Source organism: Neolamprologus multifasciatus, chromosome 12, assembly GCF_963576455.1.
Source record: "Neolamprologus multifasciatus chromosome 12, fNeoMul1.2, whole genome shotgun sequence".
Taxonomy (NCBI): domain Eukaryota; kingdom Metazoa; phylum Chordata; class Actinopteri; order Cichliformes; family Cichlidae; genus Neolamprologus; species Neolamprologus multifasciatus.
In genome coordinates, this window is record NC_140450.1 from 28,005,930 (window position 1) to 28,023,284 (window position 17,355).

Here is a 17,355-nt window from a genome sequence, read left to right on the forward strand (position 1 = left end):
TGCAGGCACTGAGGACAGGTTAGTCCTGTTTCAAGGAGGAGGCGACCACGTGACGAGCACACGCCTATATGCGTGTCTCGTTGCTACCTGAGTGCGCGCTGTGGATGGAGGCGGCACAGTGTTTGCGTTCGTATTTGAGTGAGTGTGTATTGTGTTCATCAGCAGGACGCCGATCATCACACAGGTAGGTCCCCCTTAAAGGTGTAACTAGAGTTTACGGACAGGTTGAAGAAGAAGAGATGAGCATTGATGTTAAAGTCAGTTTACAGGTGATGGAATGGATCAGTGTTATCTGCTCAGACAGCTGCTTTTAATCTGAAATGGCCACCATATTAACAGGTTTCCTCATAAACACAGGCGTTGTTTTCCATCATAGTGCTTTCCATAGCCAGACATTGGTCCCCTGATACGTCACTAGTTTGTTAGATTTTCGCATTCATCGTTTGAGATTACCATAAAATATATCATTTTTAACAAAGCGTCAGAGTAAGGCACTTCATGAATATTAGTGCCAATCATTTCTAATCATTCCTAGCCCCACATTTCAGAAAATCAAACGCAATTTGAAGTGTTGACTTTTGAAAAGTATGTATCACATAATTGATTCAGTTGCCTTAGACAAGAAAAACAAAGAAATCATGTGAGCTAGGAAATCTGCACAAACACACTTGTAACAAAAGGCTGAGAGCTGGTATGTGCCTCTGCAGGAAAACTAGTCTGACACATGACATTATACAAAAGCTTTTGAATGCTCATTGCTTCTTGTGTGTTGTCCTACTAGAGTGAGTGGAAGTTGACCTTAAGTATGCCGAGCAACAAACACAGCAACCACAGTGGCAAAAAACGGTAAGCTGAATTCCCTTTATCATTCACTACGCACAGACACCTGCTTCATCTAGTCATTTATGGACTCAGCTGACTTAAGCTCAGTGTAGTATTTATGGTAAATAAACCTCTGGAAATGTAGACATGTTCGAAGAAAAGCCTCAGAATTCAATGATTTTAAATTAATGTAAGGTTTAAAGGATTTTCACATAACAAAAGTGACAAATTTCATCATTTTTGAGCAAGCGTTTGCTTGTTTTTAAATTGCCAGTAATACGTTTAAAAAAGCTTCAATATAGGCATCAGAAGACCGTAAAAGGTTATGTGATGAAATTCAGGCAATTGGTAATAATAGTTATGCCTTTCTAATCCCACACCATTTCTCATTGTCACCCGACTGTTGGCATAGTTTTCATAGTTGCCATTTTCCAGCGCTCCAGTATTCACAAGGCATTGCTGCAGTGGGCCGATTCACGTTTGATTAGATTTTTACATCAGATGCCCAACAGCATTAGTGTCACCTTTTGGGCTCAAACCATAGATCTTTGGCTTATTAGTGTATAAACAATTTGTTGTATTTAAAAAAACTTGAGTTCTACCAAGTTTTTTTTTGTTGTTCTTGTTAACTATTTGACAAACACGTCCATCCCTAATAAACTTTTTTTTAAATCATCTTTAGCCTTTGGAAAATGTGTGATGGACATCAATGAGGCTTTGGCTTAGTTGGGTTTTAGATGACATGAGGATTTTCTTTTTCAAAGTGATAACCTGTTCATTTCAATGACGTGAAGTAGATCACACCATTATGAGAAGTTGCCCTTGTGATGAAAACATTGACAATATTAGACCTTATTCTTGGGGTAGCCTTGCTATTTTTATATCAGTACTTGGTGTTTGCTTTTCCATGTCTTGACAATGACCACAACTCATCTTCTCTCCTCTGTTCCAGTCACAGGCACAGTGAAGTCATGTCCAACCCAGCATTTTCCTATTATTCTGGAAATAAGGTGCTTCACTTCTATCGCTGGAATTCACCACCTGGTGTGATGAAGATAATGTGCATCATCATTATCATCATGTGTGTGGCTGTGTTTGCCTGTGTGGCCTCCACACTGGCTTGGGATTACGAAATGAGTCTCATGGGGGGCGGAACTGGTCTCGTACCAGGCTCATATGGCAGTGGATATGGAACCGGTTATGGGGGTGCGTATGGTGGCTCGTATGGTGGCTCATATGGTGGCGCATATGGTGGTTCCTATTCCGGCTATGGAGGAACACAAATGGATCCCAGATCTGGCAAAGGCTTTATCATTGCCATTTCTGCCATTACCTTCATAGCTGTGCTTATTATATTCATCATGGTTGTGTCAAGGCAAGGTACTGCCCGTTCATCAAAGTTCTACCTGGCATCAATCATTATCTGCGCCATCTTGGCATTCCTGATGATTATTGCCACTATTGTGTACCTGGTGGCGATAAATCCAACAGCACAGTCCACGGGGTCTATGTACTACAACCAGGTAGTACAGATGTGTGCCCAGTTCCAGAACCAGGTCCAGCCCCAGGGCCTCTTCTTAAACCAATACCTGTACCATTACTGCGTGGTGGAGCCCCAAGAGGTGAGACACTTTTTCTCTAATAATGTGTGGTTGGATCTTTGGCACAGGATGTGCGGTTGCTGTGTAGTTCCTTTCTCTGTGTATACTGAGAGTTTGTTTAGTTTCAGCCAGAGAGGCAGCAGTAAATTAAACTCACAGTTAATGGACACATGAAGATGAAATTACGACTTCAAAAGACTAGAAGAAAAATGCAATAGAACTGAGTGGTGTCAGGAAGAGAAAAGTCTGCAAATGCTCATTTTATTGGAAGTTTATGTGTTCGTCTATTTTAAAGTTATTAAAAGCAAAAGAAACAACAAAAACCTGAGAAATGTGTGTGCCCCTCTTATACAGTATTAAATCAGCTTGTTCTGGGTGCACTCAGGGACTGGTGCAATTGAGCTCCAAACTTTTCACATTTCCTAAATCGGGGAAAATACTGAACACCAGTGTTTGTTTGCCTTATTTTTGTTAAATTGACGTCATTAAATGTTACCTGTAAGAACTGCAAACATCACCATAACCCTGACAGAAACGGCATCACTGACTGTCGCTTGTGGGCAGGAGATATCTCGAGCAGCAGAATACATTTTGGTGATCAGGAATTGGGTGTGTTTCTACACATTTTTGCACTAAAGCAGCAATCAGCTGAACTGAGCATGTGTGCCGTTGGAAACCAACTTGTACATGTAGTGATACTGGAAACCCAGTTTGTTCTACATGAATTTGGAATCATTGTTTCATGGCAGACTTGTACCTGCAAATGTCCTTTGGCCAACTCATTGTTTGGTGGCAGGTGTTATAAGATTGAGATTTTTAGGGAAATGTGAGAAACTTGCCTGTCATTTACATCCCTGATAATGGGTATTACTTCAGCTCCATGATCTTGGTTGTGCTTCTTGCAGGCCATCGCTGTGGTTATGGGCTTTTTGGTGTTTGTTGCCCTCATCATCCTGCTCGTGTTTGCGGTCAAGACTCGCCAACAGATCAGGCGCTGGGGCCCAGAACGCATTCTCTGGGAGGAAGTCAAGGTTGTCAATGTTGGTCACCACAACAGCGTCGGGGAGTGGGTGAGTCTGTGTGTGACTGTGTTGACATCAGCATCGCATTTACCTGTTTACTAAATAGCAAAAGCCTGTATCAGCTGCAGCGTAACTTTATTCCGTCAAATTAAGGTCGAAGTAAATATATCAGGTCAGCTCAACAAATTCCCCACTCAGTCTCCAACTCTCTGTGAATATTTTTGAATATTTTAAATACTGTAAACATGACACACATCTGCAGTGAAGAGCTACATCTCTAAGGTGTGTCAGAGGGCTTTAAAATTTCCGCAACATTAAAGTCAGTTGCAGGGCGATAATGTGTTATCTGCTCTTATCCACTATTCAGAATGCTTGGTTTTGTGAAGTGATCTGTGTAATCTCTAAATGGACTGTTAAGAACATTAAAACAGTCTGGGACATCCTAACAGCACTGTAAATGGCAATAAAGATGCATAGGAGCATAATTCATGTAATTGGCTGCAGATTCTAACCACTACTACTACTTCAGAAATTACACAACTTGTTTGTTACAAAAGCTGAGAATTGGTGTGTGTGCGTCTGTGTGTGTGCGTGTGCGTGTGCGTGTGCGACAGGTGAGAGAGACACTGGGCAGAGGAGGTTTCACCTGTAGTTTCTGGGTGTGGTCTGTTTAGCCACTCTCAGTTTCAGCATGATGTGCTGTGGTGTCACTGTGATGTCATCTAAAGTGAAACAGCATGCTGTTATATTTTTATTCTTTTAAACATTAACTCATTAGATCTTTCACATGTTCAGACTAACTAATTTATTCCCTGTCTTCCAATGGTAGTGATAAAAATGGAAAATGTGTATCTAAGTATTATGTCCATAGCCATGTAGCTTTCATTCCAGCTGTGTACTTTCCAAGTAGCACCATTAGGCCTGAGATTTCATCAGGTGTGCTGGTTGAAAGGCACTGACTGAGACTTCTTGTTGACAATAGTGAAGGTATTTGTGGTATTCAGACATACAGGGACAAGTAGAGGAACCGGTTGGTCCCTGCGGATGCTTCTTGCTTCATATGGAGGAAACAGGTTTCCATGACCTCAAGTATGAGAGTAGTATCTCATTAGGTTATGATAAGGCACTCTCATTAACAATATGGGACGACACTCATTGATGTGAAAAATCTTTGATGACATAATCGTGGTATTTTCACCTTAAACCTAAACTCAAAATATTTGTAGAGCCATGTGGCTACCACTTTCACCCTTAAACTGCTCATCATTTTGAAAAGTCCCTTTAATTTCAATCTGGCATTGTAGAAACGCTGAGGCTGACTATGTTTGTTGCTTCAGGTGACCAACGTGTCTGGTGATCCAGAGGTGTTTGTTAATGACCATAACGATAAAGTTGGGGCCTCTAGAGACTATTTAGACCAGCTGGACTACAACAAGCCTCTATACCTACCAGGGTAAGCATGTTCTTCATTGTTATGAAAAGGTATCATTAAGCATTGGGGGTTTGGGGTTTTTTTTTGTTTTGTTTGTTTTTTACAGATATAGTGATGCTAGCAGCTCTATTGGGTTTTTATTCTTGAATAATAAATTACTGAAATGACTGAACAGTGTATAATTTGTTTAGTTAAAACATGATAGCGTCTTACCTTGGGTGTCTGACCTTTTGCACATGCAGCATTACTGTCAGTCTGTTTTTGTAAAATTCCAATGAAGTTTTGTAGGACTAAATGTTCTGGGGTGGGGTGCAGAGGCGGGGGGGGGGGGGGGGGGGGGGGCTCACATGATCAGGACTGTGGCCGGATGGAGTTAGTTACACAATTTCCCTCTGTAAACTACCAAAGTTCATCTAAAATAAAATGGCTTGGAGACTTCTGGGTGGGGCACCTGGAAGCTATCCCAGCTGGTGAGGAGGGGTAGACCCTGAACAGTCACCAGTCTATGATGGGGCTAACACAGTGAGACAGACAGCCATTCACTTTCACATTCACACCCACACCTACGGTCAATCTGTGTGTTCGGACTGTGGGACGAATTGAAAATGCCCCACACAGTACCCAAACAGACATGGGAGAACATAACTCCACACAGACCATGACACTTACAATCCACCACCAAAGCCTCTTTGATTATATTTTTAACGTCGCTAAATTCCCAAGAAAAGGGTTTTGTATTGTTGGTGCTGTAGTGAAAAACACTCACTGAAACACAGAGAATAAATAACATTTCAAATAGAAATGTACAATGAAGATACATTTATTTGTGAGTGTGGGTCAATAAGAAACTGTTCTTCATGGCTGTGTAAAAGTGCATCATTATCAACTTTGCGAAGATGAACATCTCAGCTGCTGCAGAAACTGTTTCCTGTGCTGTGTAGAGGGAACTCCAGCTGGTCAGACGGGGATACTTCTGTTCAAATCAGGTCAACAAACGATCAGTGTCCCTGTACCAAATTTGAAATGAGGTCTGGTGCAAAGAGAAGAGGTGCACATAACTCTGTAGTAACACTCGATCACAGTGATCCATCTCTGATGGGTCAGCTCATCCTTAAGTATTGAAGTTTAAGGTGCTGAAGGATAATGGGGAACCATATTAACCATATTTGAGACCAGTTGGTTCTGTAAGCATGCTACAAGGGTTCAAGTGTCTTTGTTTTAATGGCATACTTATAAGGCTTTTGCAAAAATGGATGAATCAGTAAATCCTGTTTGCAGAGACTCTGACATCAGCAGCTATGTGGGAGGCCTGCAGCCCAGGCTGAGGGACTACGACACTGGTGTGGAATCTGGGGATGACCTAGAGGAAGAAGATTTCAGTGTGTGAGTGCATGTGATTCCTTTGCCAGTTATTAGCTGATTGCAATTAATCTGCTATTTCTAGATCAAAGCTGGTAATAAAGAACTTTGTCTTTGACCTTGACTGATTCGTATCTCTTTTGTTTTACTGGTTATGTACTGAATTGTCTTCTTGCATATAGTTTGTTTCCCCCCATTTTGGATGAGCAAGAGCGTCTGGCCTACAAACAGGAGTTTGATAGGGATCACCAAGAATACAAGAACCTACAGGCTGAGCTGGATGGCATAAACCAGGACCTGGCCAACCTGGACCGAGAACTGGACCGACATTCTGATGGCAGTCCAGAGTTCATGGTAAGGACGGCAGTATCTGTCTGGTTCTTTGAAGGGAAGGTGGCTGGTCCACCCTTACTTTACTCAAGGGGCGATTGTGGCTCAAGAGTTGGCAATTAGTCTTGTAATCGGAAGGTCGCCGGTTTACACCCCCCCCCCCCCCCCCCCCCCCCCCCCCCCGTACCCTCGGTTAACCAACACAAGGCATTTCAAGTAACTGAAATAAAAATTAAAACTGCACTTTTTAAAAAGTACTCTCCATATTACCATATTATAATAATTTTAAAAAACTAACTTTAAAACAGAAACCAATGAAAACTACACAAACAATTTTCAGACAATAACAGCGACCTAATGAGTATCTAACAAAAACCAAACACTCAAAATGAGTTAACAATGACTGTGATTTATATTTCAGTTCAGATAAAATATTTACAGTGGGTTATTTATTTTAAACATCCATGTAGATACTGAAAATGACATAGCATTTAAACTGTAATTAGGGCCAACTGGCTTCACTCAAAATGTAAACGAGCCCACCCACCACTTTAAGCACACTCTGGATCTTCTTCTTACATATGACATATAACATTCTTCCCAGAAAAACCTGTTTTTTTTCTGTTCATTTCTTTATAATATTTAAATTTACAATATTACACAGTAGATGTCTTTCTGAAAGTGCTGTAACTTAGTGTAAGGATATAATTCCTCCACTGTTATCTTCTTCAATGATATGTGCCAGCACAATGCAGAGGAGCTACCTGAACTCTACTCCCACAGAGGTTGATTATCTTGTTAATAGTGTTACATTCTAACTGCGTTATGACTCTGGATACTGTAGCTCCTCTGGAAAAAAAAGCCTCAAATCAGAAGTGGTGACTCCTTTTAATGACTCACACATGTCCACCTTAAAGCAGATAACCCATATGTTACAGAGGAAATGGCATGTCACTTATTTAGAAGATCTTCATTTAGCTTGGAAAAAGAGTTTGCTGCTCTATTTAACAAAAAACAAAACAAAAAGAACCCTGTAAAGCTAGAATATCTTACTATTAATCTCAGATTAAAGAAAATAACAACCCCTATTTTAGGCAGGCTGACAAAAAGTCAGATCTCTGTTGAACTGACTCGTTCTTTAACCTTAACTAGTAATGACTTCATGAATTTTTTTCACAAATAAAGTTTTAACCAAAAAAAAAAAAAAAAAAAAATTCACATATTCTGGAATATGTGCCACAGGCATAAAATTCAGTACTGGAATTGATCCTTCTGAGTTAACTTCAGTCCTTACTTTCAGAACCAGCAAAATGGGGGGTTGTTTTGTTTTAGACTCCATTCCTTAAGACTGTTCAAAAAAGTCTTGCCATCAATTAATCCTACAATTTTAAATCTGATGAAATTTACATTGTATTCAATTTCATTGTGAATGTACAAGTTGCAGTGCAAGGCAACAATTTAACTTCTAACTGTCAACAGTTTAACAGCAGATGCAAGGTGGCTGATTTTATAGGAAACTTTATAAGACTGATATGTTGGGGCGACCATGGTTCAGGGGAATTGGGAAGCTCATCTACTGGAAGGTTGCCAGTTTGATGCCCCTGTTCTCTCTGTCCTGGTCGTTGTGTCCTTGGGCAAGACACTTTACCCTACCGCCTACTGGTGTTGGCCAGAGGGGCCGATGGCGCGATATGGCAGCCTCGCTTCTGTCAGTCTGCCCCAGGGCAGCTGTGGCTAAAACTGTAGCTTGCACAGCTAAAACTGTAGCTTGCACATTCACACACTGGTGGCAGCGTGTGAATGTGAGAGTGAATGAATAGTGGAATTGTAAAGCGCTTTGGGTGCCTAGAAAAGCACTATAAAAATGCAATCCATTATGTGTTTGCTTATATTCAAATAATTCTACTCAAAATCAAATAATAAAGCCAGTAATAAAGTGTTAGAAATGGTTTGAAAACTTTAGCATAAAAGAAAGTTCTGTGTGAGAATTCGGGATAATGCTTACTTCTTTAGTCAACTAATATATGTAATCTGATCTCAGGATGCCTTGAGTGACTATAACAGGCTGAAGGACTTCAAGAAGGTAAGGTTATTATTCACATTCTCAGCAGTGAAATTTGTGTGTAAAGAATTCAAACAACAATACCTTTCTTATGTATTGTCCACAGTCATCAGAGTACCAGATTAAGAAGAAGAGGTGTAAATATCTCAGATCCAAACTGTCGCACATCAAGAGAAAGATCAGTGAATATGACCGTCGACCCTGAACCTTCAACCCAAGACCCTGTCTATGAACTGAACTCTCCAGTTTATGATGAACTCGTGTATGATTATTATAGTGATGCTCTTGCCTATGAAATGCATTTTTATAAGCCAATCAAGTTTTTCTACAACAAAAGGATAAATAAAATGTGGATTTTTTTTCTTTTCTTTTTTTTTTTTTTACCTCTCAGTTCCACAAGTAACATTTTGAAAAACAAATAAGGTTTATAGACTTTATTGTTTTTCTCTTGTGATCCGAAATGTTTTGCATAAGTGTGGGCACAGTTAAGATGAGACCTATAATTTTTTTCGGTATCGGAGTAGCTGTGCATGTGCTCTTGTAAATGTTTATTTTTATTCTTTCGATTGTTCTGAAGTAAACTTTTCTATACTTTATTACCTTGGCATGATGGATATAAAAGAAAACTCTGTTTAGTATGGGCGCAGAGCTTATGTTATTAGCACATAGCATAAATGTTCATGGATCTGGGCGCTAATAACTTCTAACAATTGCCATGTACTGCATTAAACTACCATTAAGCATTGTCATTTTTTTAGTTTTCCCACTGATTTTTGCACTCTCCCTGATATGTACAGTATGATGTAAAATCACAAAGCTATTTGTTTGTATATGACACTGTGTAAACTTTCATTAAAATGCCATCATGCTACGATAATAATAAATAGTATGTCACCGGATCCTTTCTCTTCTTTGCCCGTTTCCATCCGGAGGAAAAGTCTTGTTGCACAGCTTGCGTTACAGTACAGTCAGCGTTGGTGAGTGTTTATATTTATTGTTTAGTTAGTATAGTAAGTTATAAGGTGTTTAAAATCATAGTCCTGTGTAACTGCATGATATGAGTCCCGCATCATGCTTGTTGTTTGAACTGCATGAAAATCACTGATTTATCAGGACTTTTAGCTAGCTAGCTAGCAGGCGGAATAGAGTCGGCGAGCTGGAGTAATTCGTTGGTGGTGGAAAGTGTAAGTTCATTTCAAAACCCGACTTCATCTGTCGCTTCTCTCACTGTAAGGTCAGCGAACCCAGTGTCAGCCTCACGCTGTCCTGGAAGAACATGGAGGGCTATGAGCTGTGGCTCAGCGGACTGCACTTACAACATTGTTAGTTTGACTCTACTTACAGGCAGGTCTGTGGCGCTGATAACGACCCGTACGTAAAGGTGCTGTTTGGTCTGATGATGGGGTTTTTGACAAGGCCGCCTCGCTTCAGTTCGTCTTTTTATTAACCTGTTTTTATTTACCGCCAACTTCCTAGAAGGTAGCTAGTCACCGAGGTAATCTACAGTAATCGAATCACTGTGCTTCTAAGCAAGGCACATGGGTTAAATGCAGAATGAGCAATAACCGAGATGTGGCCATACGTCCTATCCTTAATGCAGCGTGTCATGAGTTATTGTGAGTCTGTAGTACCGAATGTGTGTACTTGGTTTGGCAGTGATTTGGCTGGGAGCGTCTGTTGAATTTCTGGCCGCCAAACACAATGGATGAAGAACCAGAGAGAGCCAAGCGCTGGGAAGGGGGCTATGAGAGGACATGGTGAGACTGCTCAGCCATGTGCATCTGCAGCTTGAGCTGTGTGTCGTCATTCCCTGGATTATTGTGGAATATGTTTCATCCTCAGGGAGGTGCTGAAGGAGGACGAGTCAGGCTCACTCAAAGCCACAGTGGAAGAGATTCTGTACCAGTCCAAACGGAAAAGGTGTGCGTGTTTGTGTCTGTCTGTCTATCCATCCCATTATGAAAATGCTTGTGTCTTCTCCTGCTCCTCATCTCATGCTTTCTTTGCTGCACAGGGTGATAGAGAGCCATGGGCAAGTGAGGCTTGGAATGGTGAGTTGTGCAGAGCCTTGTGTTTCCCACATGCGTAAGACTTTTTGTGGTTTGTTATTGAAGTGGAGTGCTGTTTTAGTACTCTGAAATAAAGCATATAAAATTTACACACAGTTAACTAATTATTCTAAATATGTGAGTAGTTGTGTGTATATCTGTATAATATCATGTGTTTGTAGAATGCTGCGGGATCTTTACTATTCAGTTTAAAACCTTGAAGTGACTGTTGATGTGATTTGGTGCTCTATAAATAAACCTGAAATGAATGAGAAGTTTCCTGTCGTAGCACAAAGCCAAGGCCTCTGAGCTCTCATGTCAATATAGGATCTGCTGCACATTCTATATTTGTAGCCCAACATACCCGCTGGTTAATATTGTGCATAACATCTATTTTTTGAAAAATTTGAAAAAGAAGGTTAAGATGTTAAAGGTTGTTTTGTACTTCAGATGCGTCACGTGTATGTGGTGATTGACTGTTCGCGTAGTATGGAAGACCAGGACTTAAAACCAAACCGCCTCACCTCTACTCTCAAGGTAAAGCAGAGCTGTCTCCCTGGACACCAGTAGCTACACGGTGTGATTGTCTGCTAACCATCTCATCTCTTCTTTCCTCCTCAGCTCATGGAAGTATTTGTTGATGAATATTTTGACCAAAATCCCATCAGCCAGGTATGCCATAAGTCATATTAAGTCATATTCTGCCCCTTGTCACTGTATACAAACACACCCTGGTTTCATACTTTTACTCAGATGCCCAATCCAGTTAGTTTCCCTTTGACTCTTAGCTCCTCCTAAACTACTGAATTCCTCATGCTTCCTCTAAGGCTGGGCTGCTCAGCTTATACGCCTGCTGATGTGTGACAGACAAAAAAAAGTTTGATTTGCCAGCCTGGAGCACAGACTTCATGCTACTACAAAGCAACGCCTGATAATTTTATAAAAATGCACAAAGAAAATTGGGTGTCTTAGATTAGTGAGGGTGACAGACCCTGGTGGAAATGGCCCAACATGCAGTTCTAATGGAGAGACGTCCTGTCCGTGAAGGTCGACCGGGTTGTAAACATGCTTTCTAATCTGTATATGTCGGGTTTTGCTTTCGAAGCCAGCCTTACGGGTCCACTGGAGGTGCCAGAGTTTCAGCATTGGCCCCAGGTTGCTGCTGGGTTACACTCGGCTGTGTGTGGATGTTCAGCAAACTTCCAGAGACTAATCAGTGACTGCTAGTAAGTGAGTTGTGCTGTGTTTTGTTTTGTAGGTTGGTATTATCACCACAAAGAACAAAAGGGCTGAGAAGCTGACTGATCTGGCAGGTATCTGTGATTTGGTCTCTTTGAACCAATTTTTTTGATTTGCCACTAAACCTTTTTCTTTTTTTTAAAATTGGCGTCAGTGTGCCAGTGTTAGGTTTTTGTTTTGTTTTTTGTTTTTTTAAACCTCACGTCATCTGTTCTGTAATGCAAATGTGCTGTGTGGGTGTGTGTTGTTTCACGGCATCACCAGGGAATCCAAAGAAGCACATCACTGCTCTGAAAAAAGCTGTGGACACTGTTTGCGTAGGAGAGCCGTCCCTCTACAATTCCCTCAACCTGGCCATACAAACCCTCAAGTAGGTTTAGCAGAGTCATTGTTTTTGATTAGCTTCTGTAGTGAGACGTCATTGAGCTGCTGTTTGCCTCTGTGTGAAGGCACATGCCTGGACATACGAGCCGGGAGATCCTGATCATCCTCAGTAGTCTCACTACATGTGACCCAGCCAACATCTATGAGCTGATCAAGGTGAAGCCACTCTGTTTTTTGTGCTGAGAGTCATCAGTCCATTGATTATCTTAAAGACAAGTTAGCTCAGGTCCAGAGACAGCTCTGTGCTCCATCTCCTCTGTCAGACCCTGAAGTCTCTGAAGGTGCGGGTGTCTGTCATCGGTCTGTCAGCAGAGGTCCGGGTATGTACAGTGTTGACGAGAGAGACAGGCGGCTCATACCACGTGATCTTGGATGAGAGCCACTTCAAAGAGCTGCTGATGCTTCACATCAAACCTCCTCCTGCCAGCTCCTCCTCTGAATGCTCTTTAATCCGCATGGGTGAGTATGCTGACGCCGTCTCCATCTCTTGGTATTCAGTCAGCTCCTCTCCTGTCACTTACCTACAGCTGCAGCAAAAGCCTTTGGAATTAGTAGGATTTCCTTGTGGATCAAAGTTATTAATAAAAACAATGGAACTAAACCAGTGACACTGGTGAACCCCAAGTAATCACTGGAAGTGTCACGTACACCTTCTCATATACTTAAGCTCTTTATATACGTTGCGTCCAATACTGAGGCCACAAGTAAAAGTAATGCACTTGTCCAACTGTCCAGGGTACAGTGTGGGTACATGCTGTCAGCAGGTCTAAACACAGAAGCTTTGTTCTGTTAAGCTTCAGTGCTTGCTGCTGCTCTGGTGATTCTTAAGTAGTGTTCTGCTTTGTTTTATTCCCTCACTGCATCAGCAAATCTGACTCACTTTCAGCTGCTAGACTTTGGAGATGTTTTCCTTCAAAATAAAGCAGTGGTTATTTCTGTGTCATCTGTAAACTGTTGATCTTATTATGTGCTGATGAACCTTTAGGTCTTTAGAATTGTGTTTGTATGCTTTTGTGGCTTTGTGTGTCTGTATAATGCTTCTTCTAAGCTCTTGTGAAAGTTGCTGTTCATGGTTAGATTAGTGTTGAAATCCTTCAGAGTTTCTGATAGCTATTTCTTGTGGTGACGTTTTGAAATGATTCCTTTGAAACAGAACCAAGATTTGGAGAAAAAAAGTAAGTCATTCTCACTGAATCCACTTGATGTGAACCTTGTGTTTGCTCAGGTTTTCCTCACCATACCATTGCCTCTGTGACTGACCAGGATGCCAAGCCGTCGTTCAGCATGTCGTGAGTAGAAAGCAGTGCAATTAACCGCATGGCTAAGACTGCAGGTTAAAATCAATATTTGTTTTGACGCTCGTCTTTGTGTTTGTCCAGTCATCTGGACAGCAGCAGTGGTCCAGGTCTGTCTCTGGGAGGATATTTCTGTCCACAGTGCCACGCCACTTACACTGAGCTTCCCGTGGAGTGTAAAGTGTGTGGTATGTGTTGCGGGACTGTTCAGTTAAAGGATTAGATGAAAAAAAAAATATTTTTGTTGTTGTGTGTTGACTGGCCTATGTGCTGTTTTATCTCCAAGGTTTGACTCTGGTGTCGGCCCCCCATCTCGCCAGATCCTTTCACCACCTCTTCCCCCTCCAAGCTTTTGTAGAGAGTCCAGTGGAGAACCTCCAAGGAGACAGGTAGCTGTGATCTACTCTCACATTGAGATGCAGATGGTGTTTCACTGAATGTCTTCTACTGTTGTGGTTTGGTTTCAGGTTCTGTCAGGCATGTCAAGCAGAGCTGAAGGATAAAAGTGTAAGTGGCTGAATATCTGTGCAGCACAGCACAGTGTTATTCTTGTTGTGAAATGAACTTCCAGTTTTACTCATAAAATTCCTTTTTTCATAAAAGATTCCTTTTTCCTCGGTTCGCAGGAGGATATAAGCCCAATTCCATAAAGCTGGGATGCTGTCAGATTTAAAAAAAAAAAAAAAAGAAAAAAAAAAAAAAAAAAGATTGCAACAATCACAAACACACATTTCATTCAGAAAAACACCAGATGTTTAAACAGAGGCAAATTGTTTCACAAAAGGTATTTGCTAATAAGGCGAGAGACAGACTTTCTCAGGAGAGAAGATGGATAGTTTCACCAACCTGCACAAAACTGCATCTATGAAAATTTGAACAATTTTAATGTTCCTCATTGTGAAATTGTCAAAACTGTGACTTGTGCCATCATCTTCAGTTCATAATAATTATATAAGTGTCTCCATGCTGCCCCTTTTATTATCAATATTATTGTTGTTATTATATGTATATTATTTAGTTTTTTTTTAAAGATTAAATAATTATTTAAAGTATATGTAAATATAAATTTATACCCATCTGAGAACGAATGCAGATAGGATTAGTCAGACTTAAGCAGCACACATTTCCACCCACATGTGCTGGCTGGCAGAGCTTAAGTTTTGGTGAAATCAGGGGCCTGCCTTCAGTTGCTGTGACACTTTGTGCCCTGCTGGATTCATTTAGATTTTTTCTTGTGAAAACTGTATAATGTCTTTATCTGCCTTTTATTTATTTGCTCTGTCTGCATGCCTGTGACATTCCAGATGTTCAGCTGTCCATCGTGTCACAGTGTGTTCTGTGTGGAGTGTGATCTCTTCATCCACGAGTCTCTGCACTGCTGTCCCTGCTGTATTTACTGTCAGACTGTTCCTTGAATCTGTACACAAGCTTTATTCACATCTGATAGGATGAAAATGAGGTCACGTGATTTTTTTTCAACAAGGATGATTCTTATGGAGCTTCTCACTGAACACTTGAGATCTGACGACTGGGAGTATGAGATGCTTTTAGTCCATAATTTGAGATGGAGACTCCTGTAAATACAGCTGCTGAGCTGCTGCATTGTTTTCTGTCATCAGATTACCACATACATAAAGACAGACAAAGATTTCTGTCATCAAATATGTCAGAAATCTTTGGTAAGCATTGTAAGAATATGTTTTTGTACTCTAGCTCTGGCTGTAGCATGATAGCTGAACACTTGTACTTCAAGCTAAATTTCAGCAGGTTTCGTTGAGTTTGGATTTTGGGGGTTCCACACACTCGTCAGTTGTAAGCTTTTTACATTTTACCCTCATACTTAGGACTGACTTTGACTCAATGTACTTTAAGGTGGCAGCTTTTTGACAAAATAAAAAAATGCAAATGTTTTCAGCAGAATTGTGTTATTTCACAAAGAAGACAAGCCGTATAGCTCTCCGAAAGAAGAAGCAGTCATCTTTCATCTCTCATCAATATCTTTTCATGTTTATTATTTATTTATTATTATTCTCTGCAACTAACAGTATTCAGAAAATCCCAATTGAACTCTCAAACCTTCATCAACAGGCTCTTTTGGCATGGTCTTTGATCTATAAACATAACTTTTCTCCACAAAGATATTATATTTGGAACAACTGTAACATTCTATACAAGAATAAGTCACTATTCTTTGAAAACGAGTTTACTAATGGGATTCTTGTAAGTCAAGTATTCAATAATGCAGGCTTATTATATAATTACTCAGAGTTCCTATCCAGTATACCCAAAGGAGTTCTGTATTGTTTTTGATGCCATACCATCTCAGCTATCCATGTTGTTTAGAAATACCACTGTCTCCCCACATCTGTTCATGTCTTGCCCTGTTCTGAGTCTCCTTTAGGTCAGATTTGTTTCTCCTCTTGTAAAGGTGTGAATACCAAGATTGGGTCTCTTTTTCAAGAGTCACTTATCTCTGTTCCTCCATCCATTTCATTCTGGACTCATTTTGTCAGGACACTGACTGGAAAAAGGTTTGGTCTTTGTAACAAAAAATCCTCCTTACTAACAAAATGAGATTTAATTTAAGCTAATTCATAGATTTTACCCTGTTAAAAGCTTCCTTTAAAAATATAAGTGATATAGACACATTTTGTGCCTTTTGTAAGATTGTCCCAGAGACCTGCTCGCATTTACTTTTGGTTGTGTACCTTTACTCAGATTTTATGGAGAGATATCACTAGTTGCATCTCTTACAGCATCTTATCAAAATTTGTACCATGTTTTTATTGTAATCAAAACACATTTTTATTTGGTTATACTGACTCTAGTGAGCTTTTTGCCTCATGAATCTGATTTTACTCCTCGCCAAATACCGCATCCATAAATTCAATTCAATTTCAATTCAGTTTTTATTGACAGACTTTATTTCCATAGTTTAAAAAAAAGAAACAAGACAAAACACAACATATAAACATTAATAAAAAATATATATTTTCAAAAATATAAAACCACAATGTACATAAAATACACAATTATTTAGAAAAAAAATCTATAAATACACAAACCAGTGCTTCCTCAGACTGGATGAGGAAGGATGGCTCACTGTCGGATCTGTGTGTGCTAAAATTATACTGTTTCTAGAGCCGTCCAGTCGTTCTCTAAAAGTGAACATTAAATTCCTTAAAAGTACAAATACCCACAGCTACAAACATCTGACTGGCACTAGACCCTCTAGGTATCCTAAGAAGGATTCTCATTGCATCATTATATGCAACATGCAGCTTCTGCATGCTACATTGTTTGTAAGATGACCACAAGCGGGCAGTATATGGCGGTGCGCTTTAAACCCTCTTTAACTGGAAGTGAAGAAAAGCTGAATTTGCGTACAATAGTATTTGCCTGCACATAGAGTTTACATCGTTGTCACTATATTTCATCATCATCATCATTTATTTGATCAGTAAGGGGGTAAAGGGGGCAGTAGCGGTTTTAGATACGGGCAACACGGGCGGTTGCCCGGGGCGGCATCACGGGCATCGGCAAAAAATTAAAATAAAATGCTCGTACTCATGCTGCCCTGACATCAGCCAGCGCATATTGGGAATTGTACAGGCACCGATCGGTTTTCTATCGCCCATTTGCTGGGAGTAAGGGCGCCCTCCGTTTGCGAGGTGCGCCTGCTGCTTGCTGCACAGGGAGGAGAGGGCGGGGCGGCGGGGGATTCTGTGACCGGCTGGAGCAGCATCTAATAACCTCGCAAA

General features: G+C 40.6%; 2 protein-coding genes across 7 annotated transcripts; both read left to right on the plus strand.

Annotated features, from left to right (window-relative positions):
- The first annotated feature begins 59 nt into the window (after positions 1-59).
- On the plus strand, positions 60-8,872 carry oclnb (occludin b). 2 transcript variants are annotated; one of them, XM_085179256.1, is made up of 9 exons: positions 60-184; positions 782-846; positions 1,775-2,444; positions 3,329-3,493; positions 4,783-4,898; positions 6,156-6,260; positions 6,419-6,590; positions 8,608-8,649; positions 8,735-8,872. In XM_085179256.1, the coding sequence occupies exons 2-9, from the start codon at positions 806-808 to the stop codon at positions 8,831-8,833; spliced, it is 1,410 nt and encodes a 469-aa protein (XP_085035382.1). In that variant the 5' UTR covers positions 60-184; positions 782-805; the 3' UTR covers positions 8,834-8,872. The 2 variants fall into 2 exon arrangements, with proteins under 2 accessions (XP_085035382.1, XP_085035383.1); XM_085179257.1 differs by lacking the exon at positions 60-184 and having other exon boundaries at positions 780-851; positions 1,779-2,444.
- Positions 8,873-9,498: 626 nt separating this feature from the next.
- Positions 9,499-15,508, plus strand: gtf2h2 (general transcription factor IIH, polypeptide 2). 5 transcript variants are annotated; one of them, XM_085179264.1, is made up of 15 exons: positions 9,499-9,605; positions 10,285-10,385; positions 10,471-10,548; positions 10,643-10,679; positions 11,127-11,213; positions 11,298-11,348; positions 11,935-11,989; positions 12,180-12,285; positions 12,365-12,455; positions 12,563-12,758; positions 13,525-13,588; positions 13,679-13,782; positions 13,881-13,983; positions 14,062-14,101; positions 14,221-15,508. In XM_085179264.1, exons 2-15 carry the CDS (start codon positions 10,330-10,332, stop codon positions 14,242-14,244), a joined length of 1,092 nt encoding a protein of 363 aa, XP_085035390.1. In that variant the 5' UTR covers positions 9,499-9,605; positions 10,285-10,329; the 3' UTR covers positions 14,245-15,508. The 5 variants fall into 5 exon arrangements, with proteins under 5 accessions (XP_085035390.1, XP_085035385.1, XP_085035389.1 ...); XM_085179259.1 differs by having other exon boundaries at positions 14,899-15,508; XM_085179263.1 differs by having other exon boundaries at positions 9,534-9,601; positions 14,899-15,508.
- Positions 15,509-17,355: the final 1,847 nt, after the last annotated feature.

What these genes read in the sequence shown, in the direction of transcription:
- oclnb (XM_085179256.1), top strand. Translation starts at nt 806, where the DNA reads ATGCCGAGCAACAAACACAGCAACCACAGTGGCAAAAAACG. An exon ending in AACCACAGTGGCAAAAAACG is followed by an intron (nt 847 to 1,774) that starts GTAAGCTGAATT and finishes CCTCTGTTCCAG; the next exon opens with TCACAGGCACAGTGAAGTCA. An exon ending in GAGGAAGAAGATTTCAGTGT is followed by an intron (nt 6,261 to 6,418) that starts GTGAGTGCATGT and finishes TCTTGCATATAG; the next exon opens with TTTGTTTCCCCCCATTTTGG.
- gtf2h2 (XM_085179259.1), top strand. Translation starts at nt 10,330, where the DNA reads ATGGATGAAGAACCAGAGAGAGCCAAGCGCTGGGAAGGGGGCTATGAG. An exon ending in GGCAAGTGAGGCTTGGAATG is followed by an intron (nt 10,680 to 11,126) that starts GTGAGTTGTGCA and finishes TTTGTACTTCAG; the next exon opens with ATGCGTCACGTGTATGTGGT. An exon ending in AAGCCGTCGTTCAGCATGTC is followed by an intron (nt 13,589 to 13,678) that starts GTGAGTAGAAAG and finishes GTGTTTGTCCAG; the next exon opens with TCATCTGGACAGCAGCAGTG.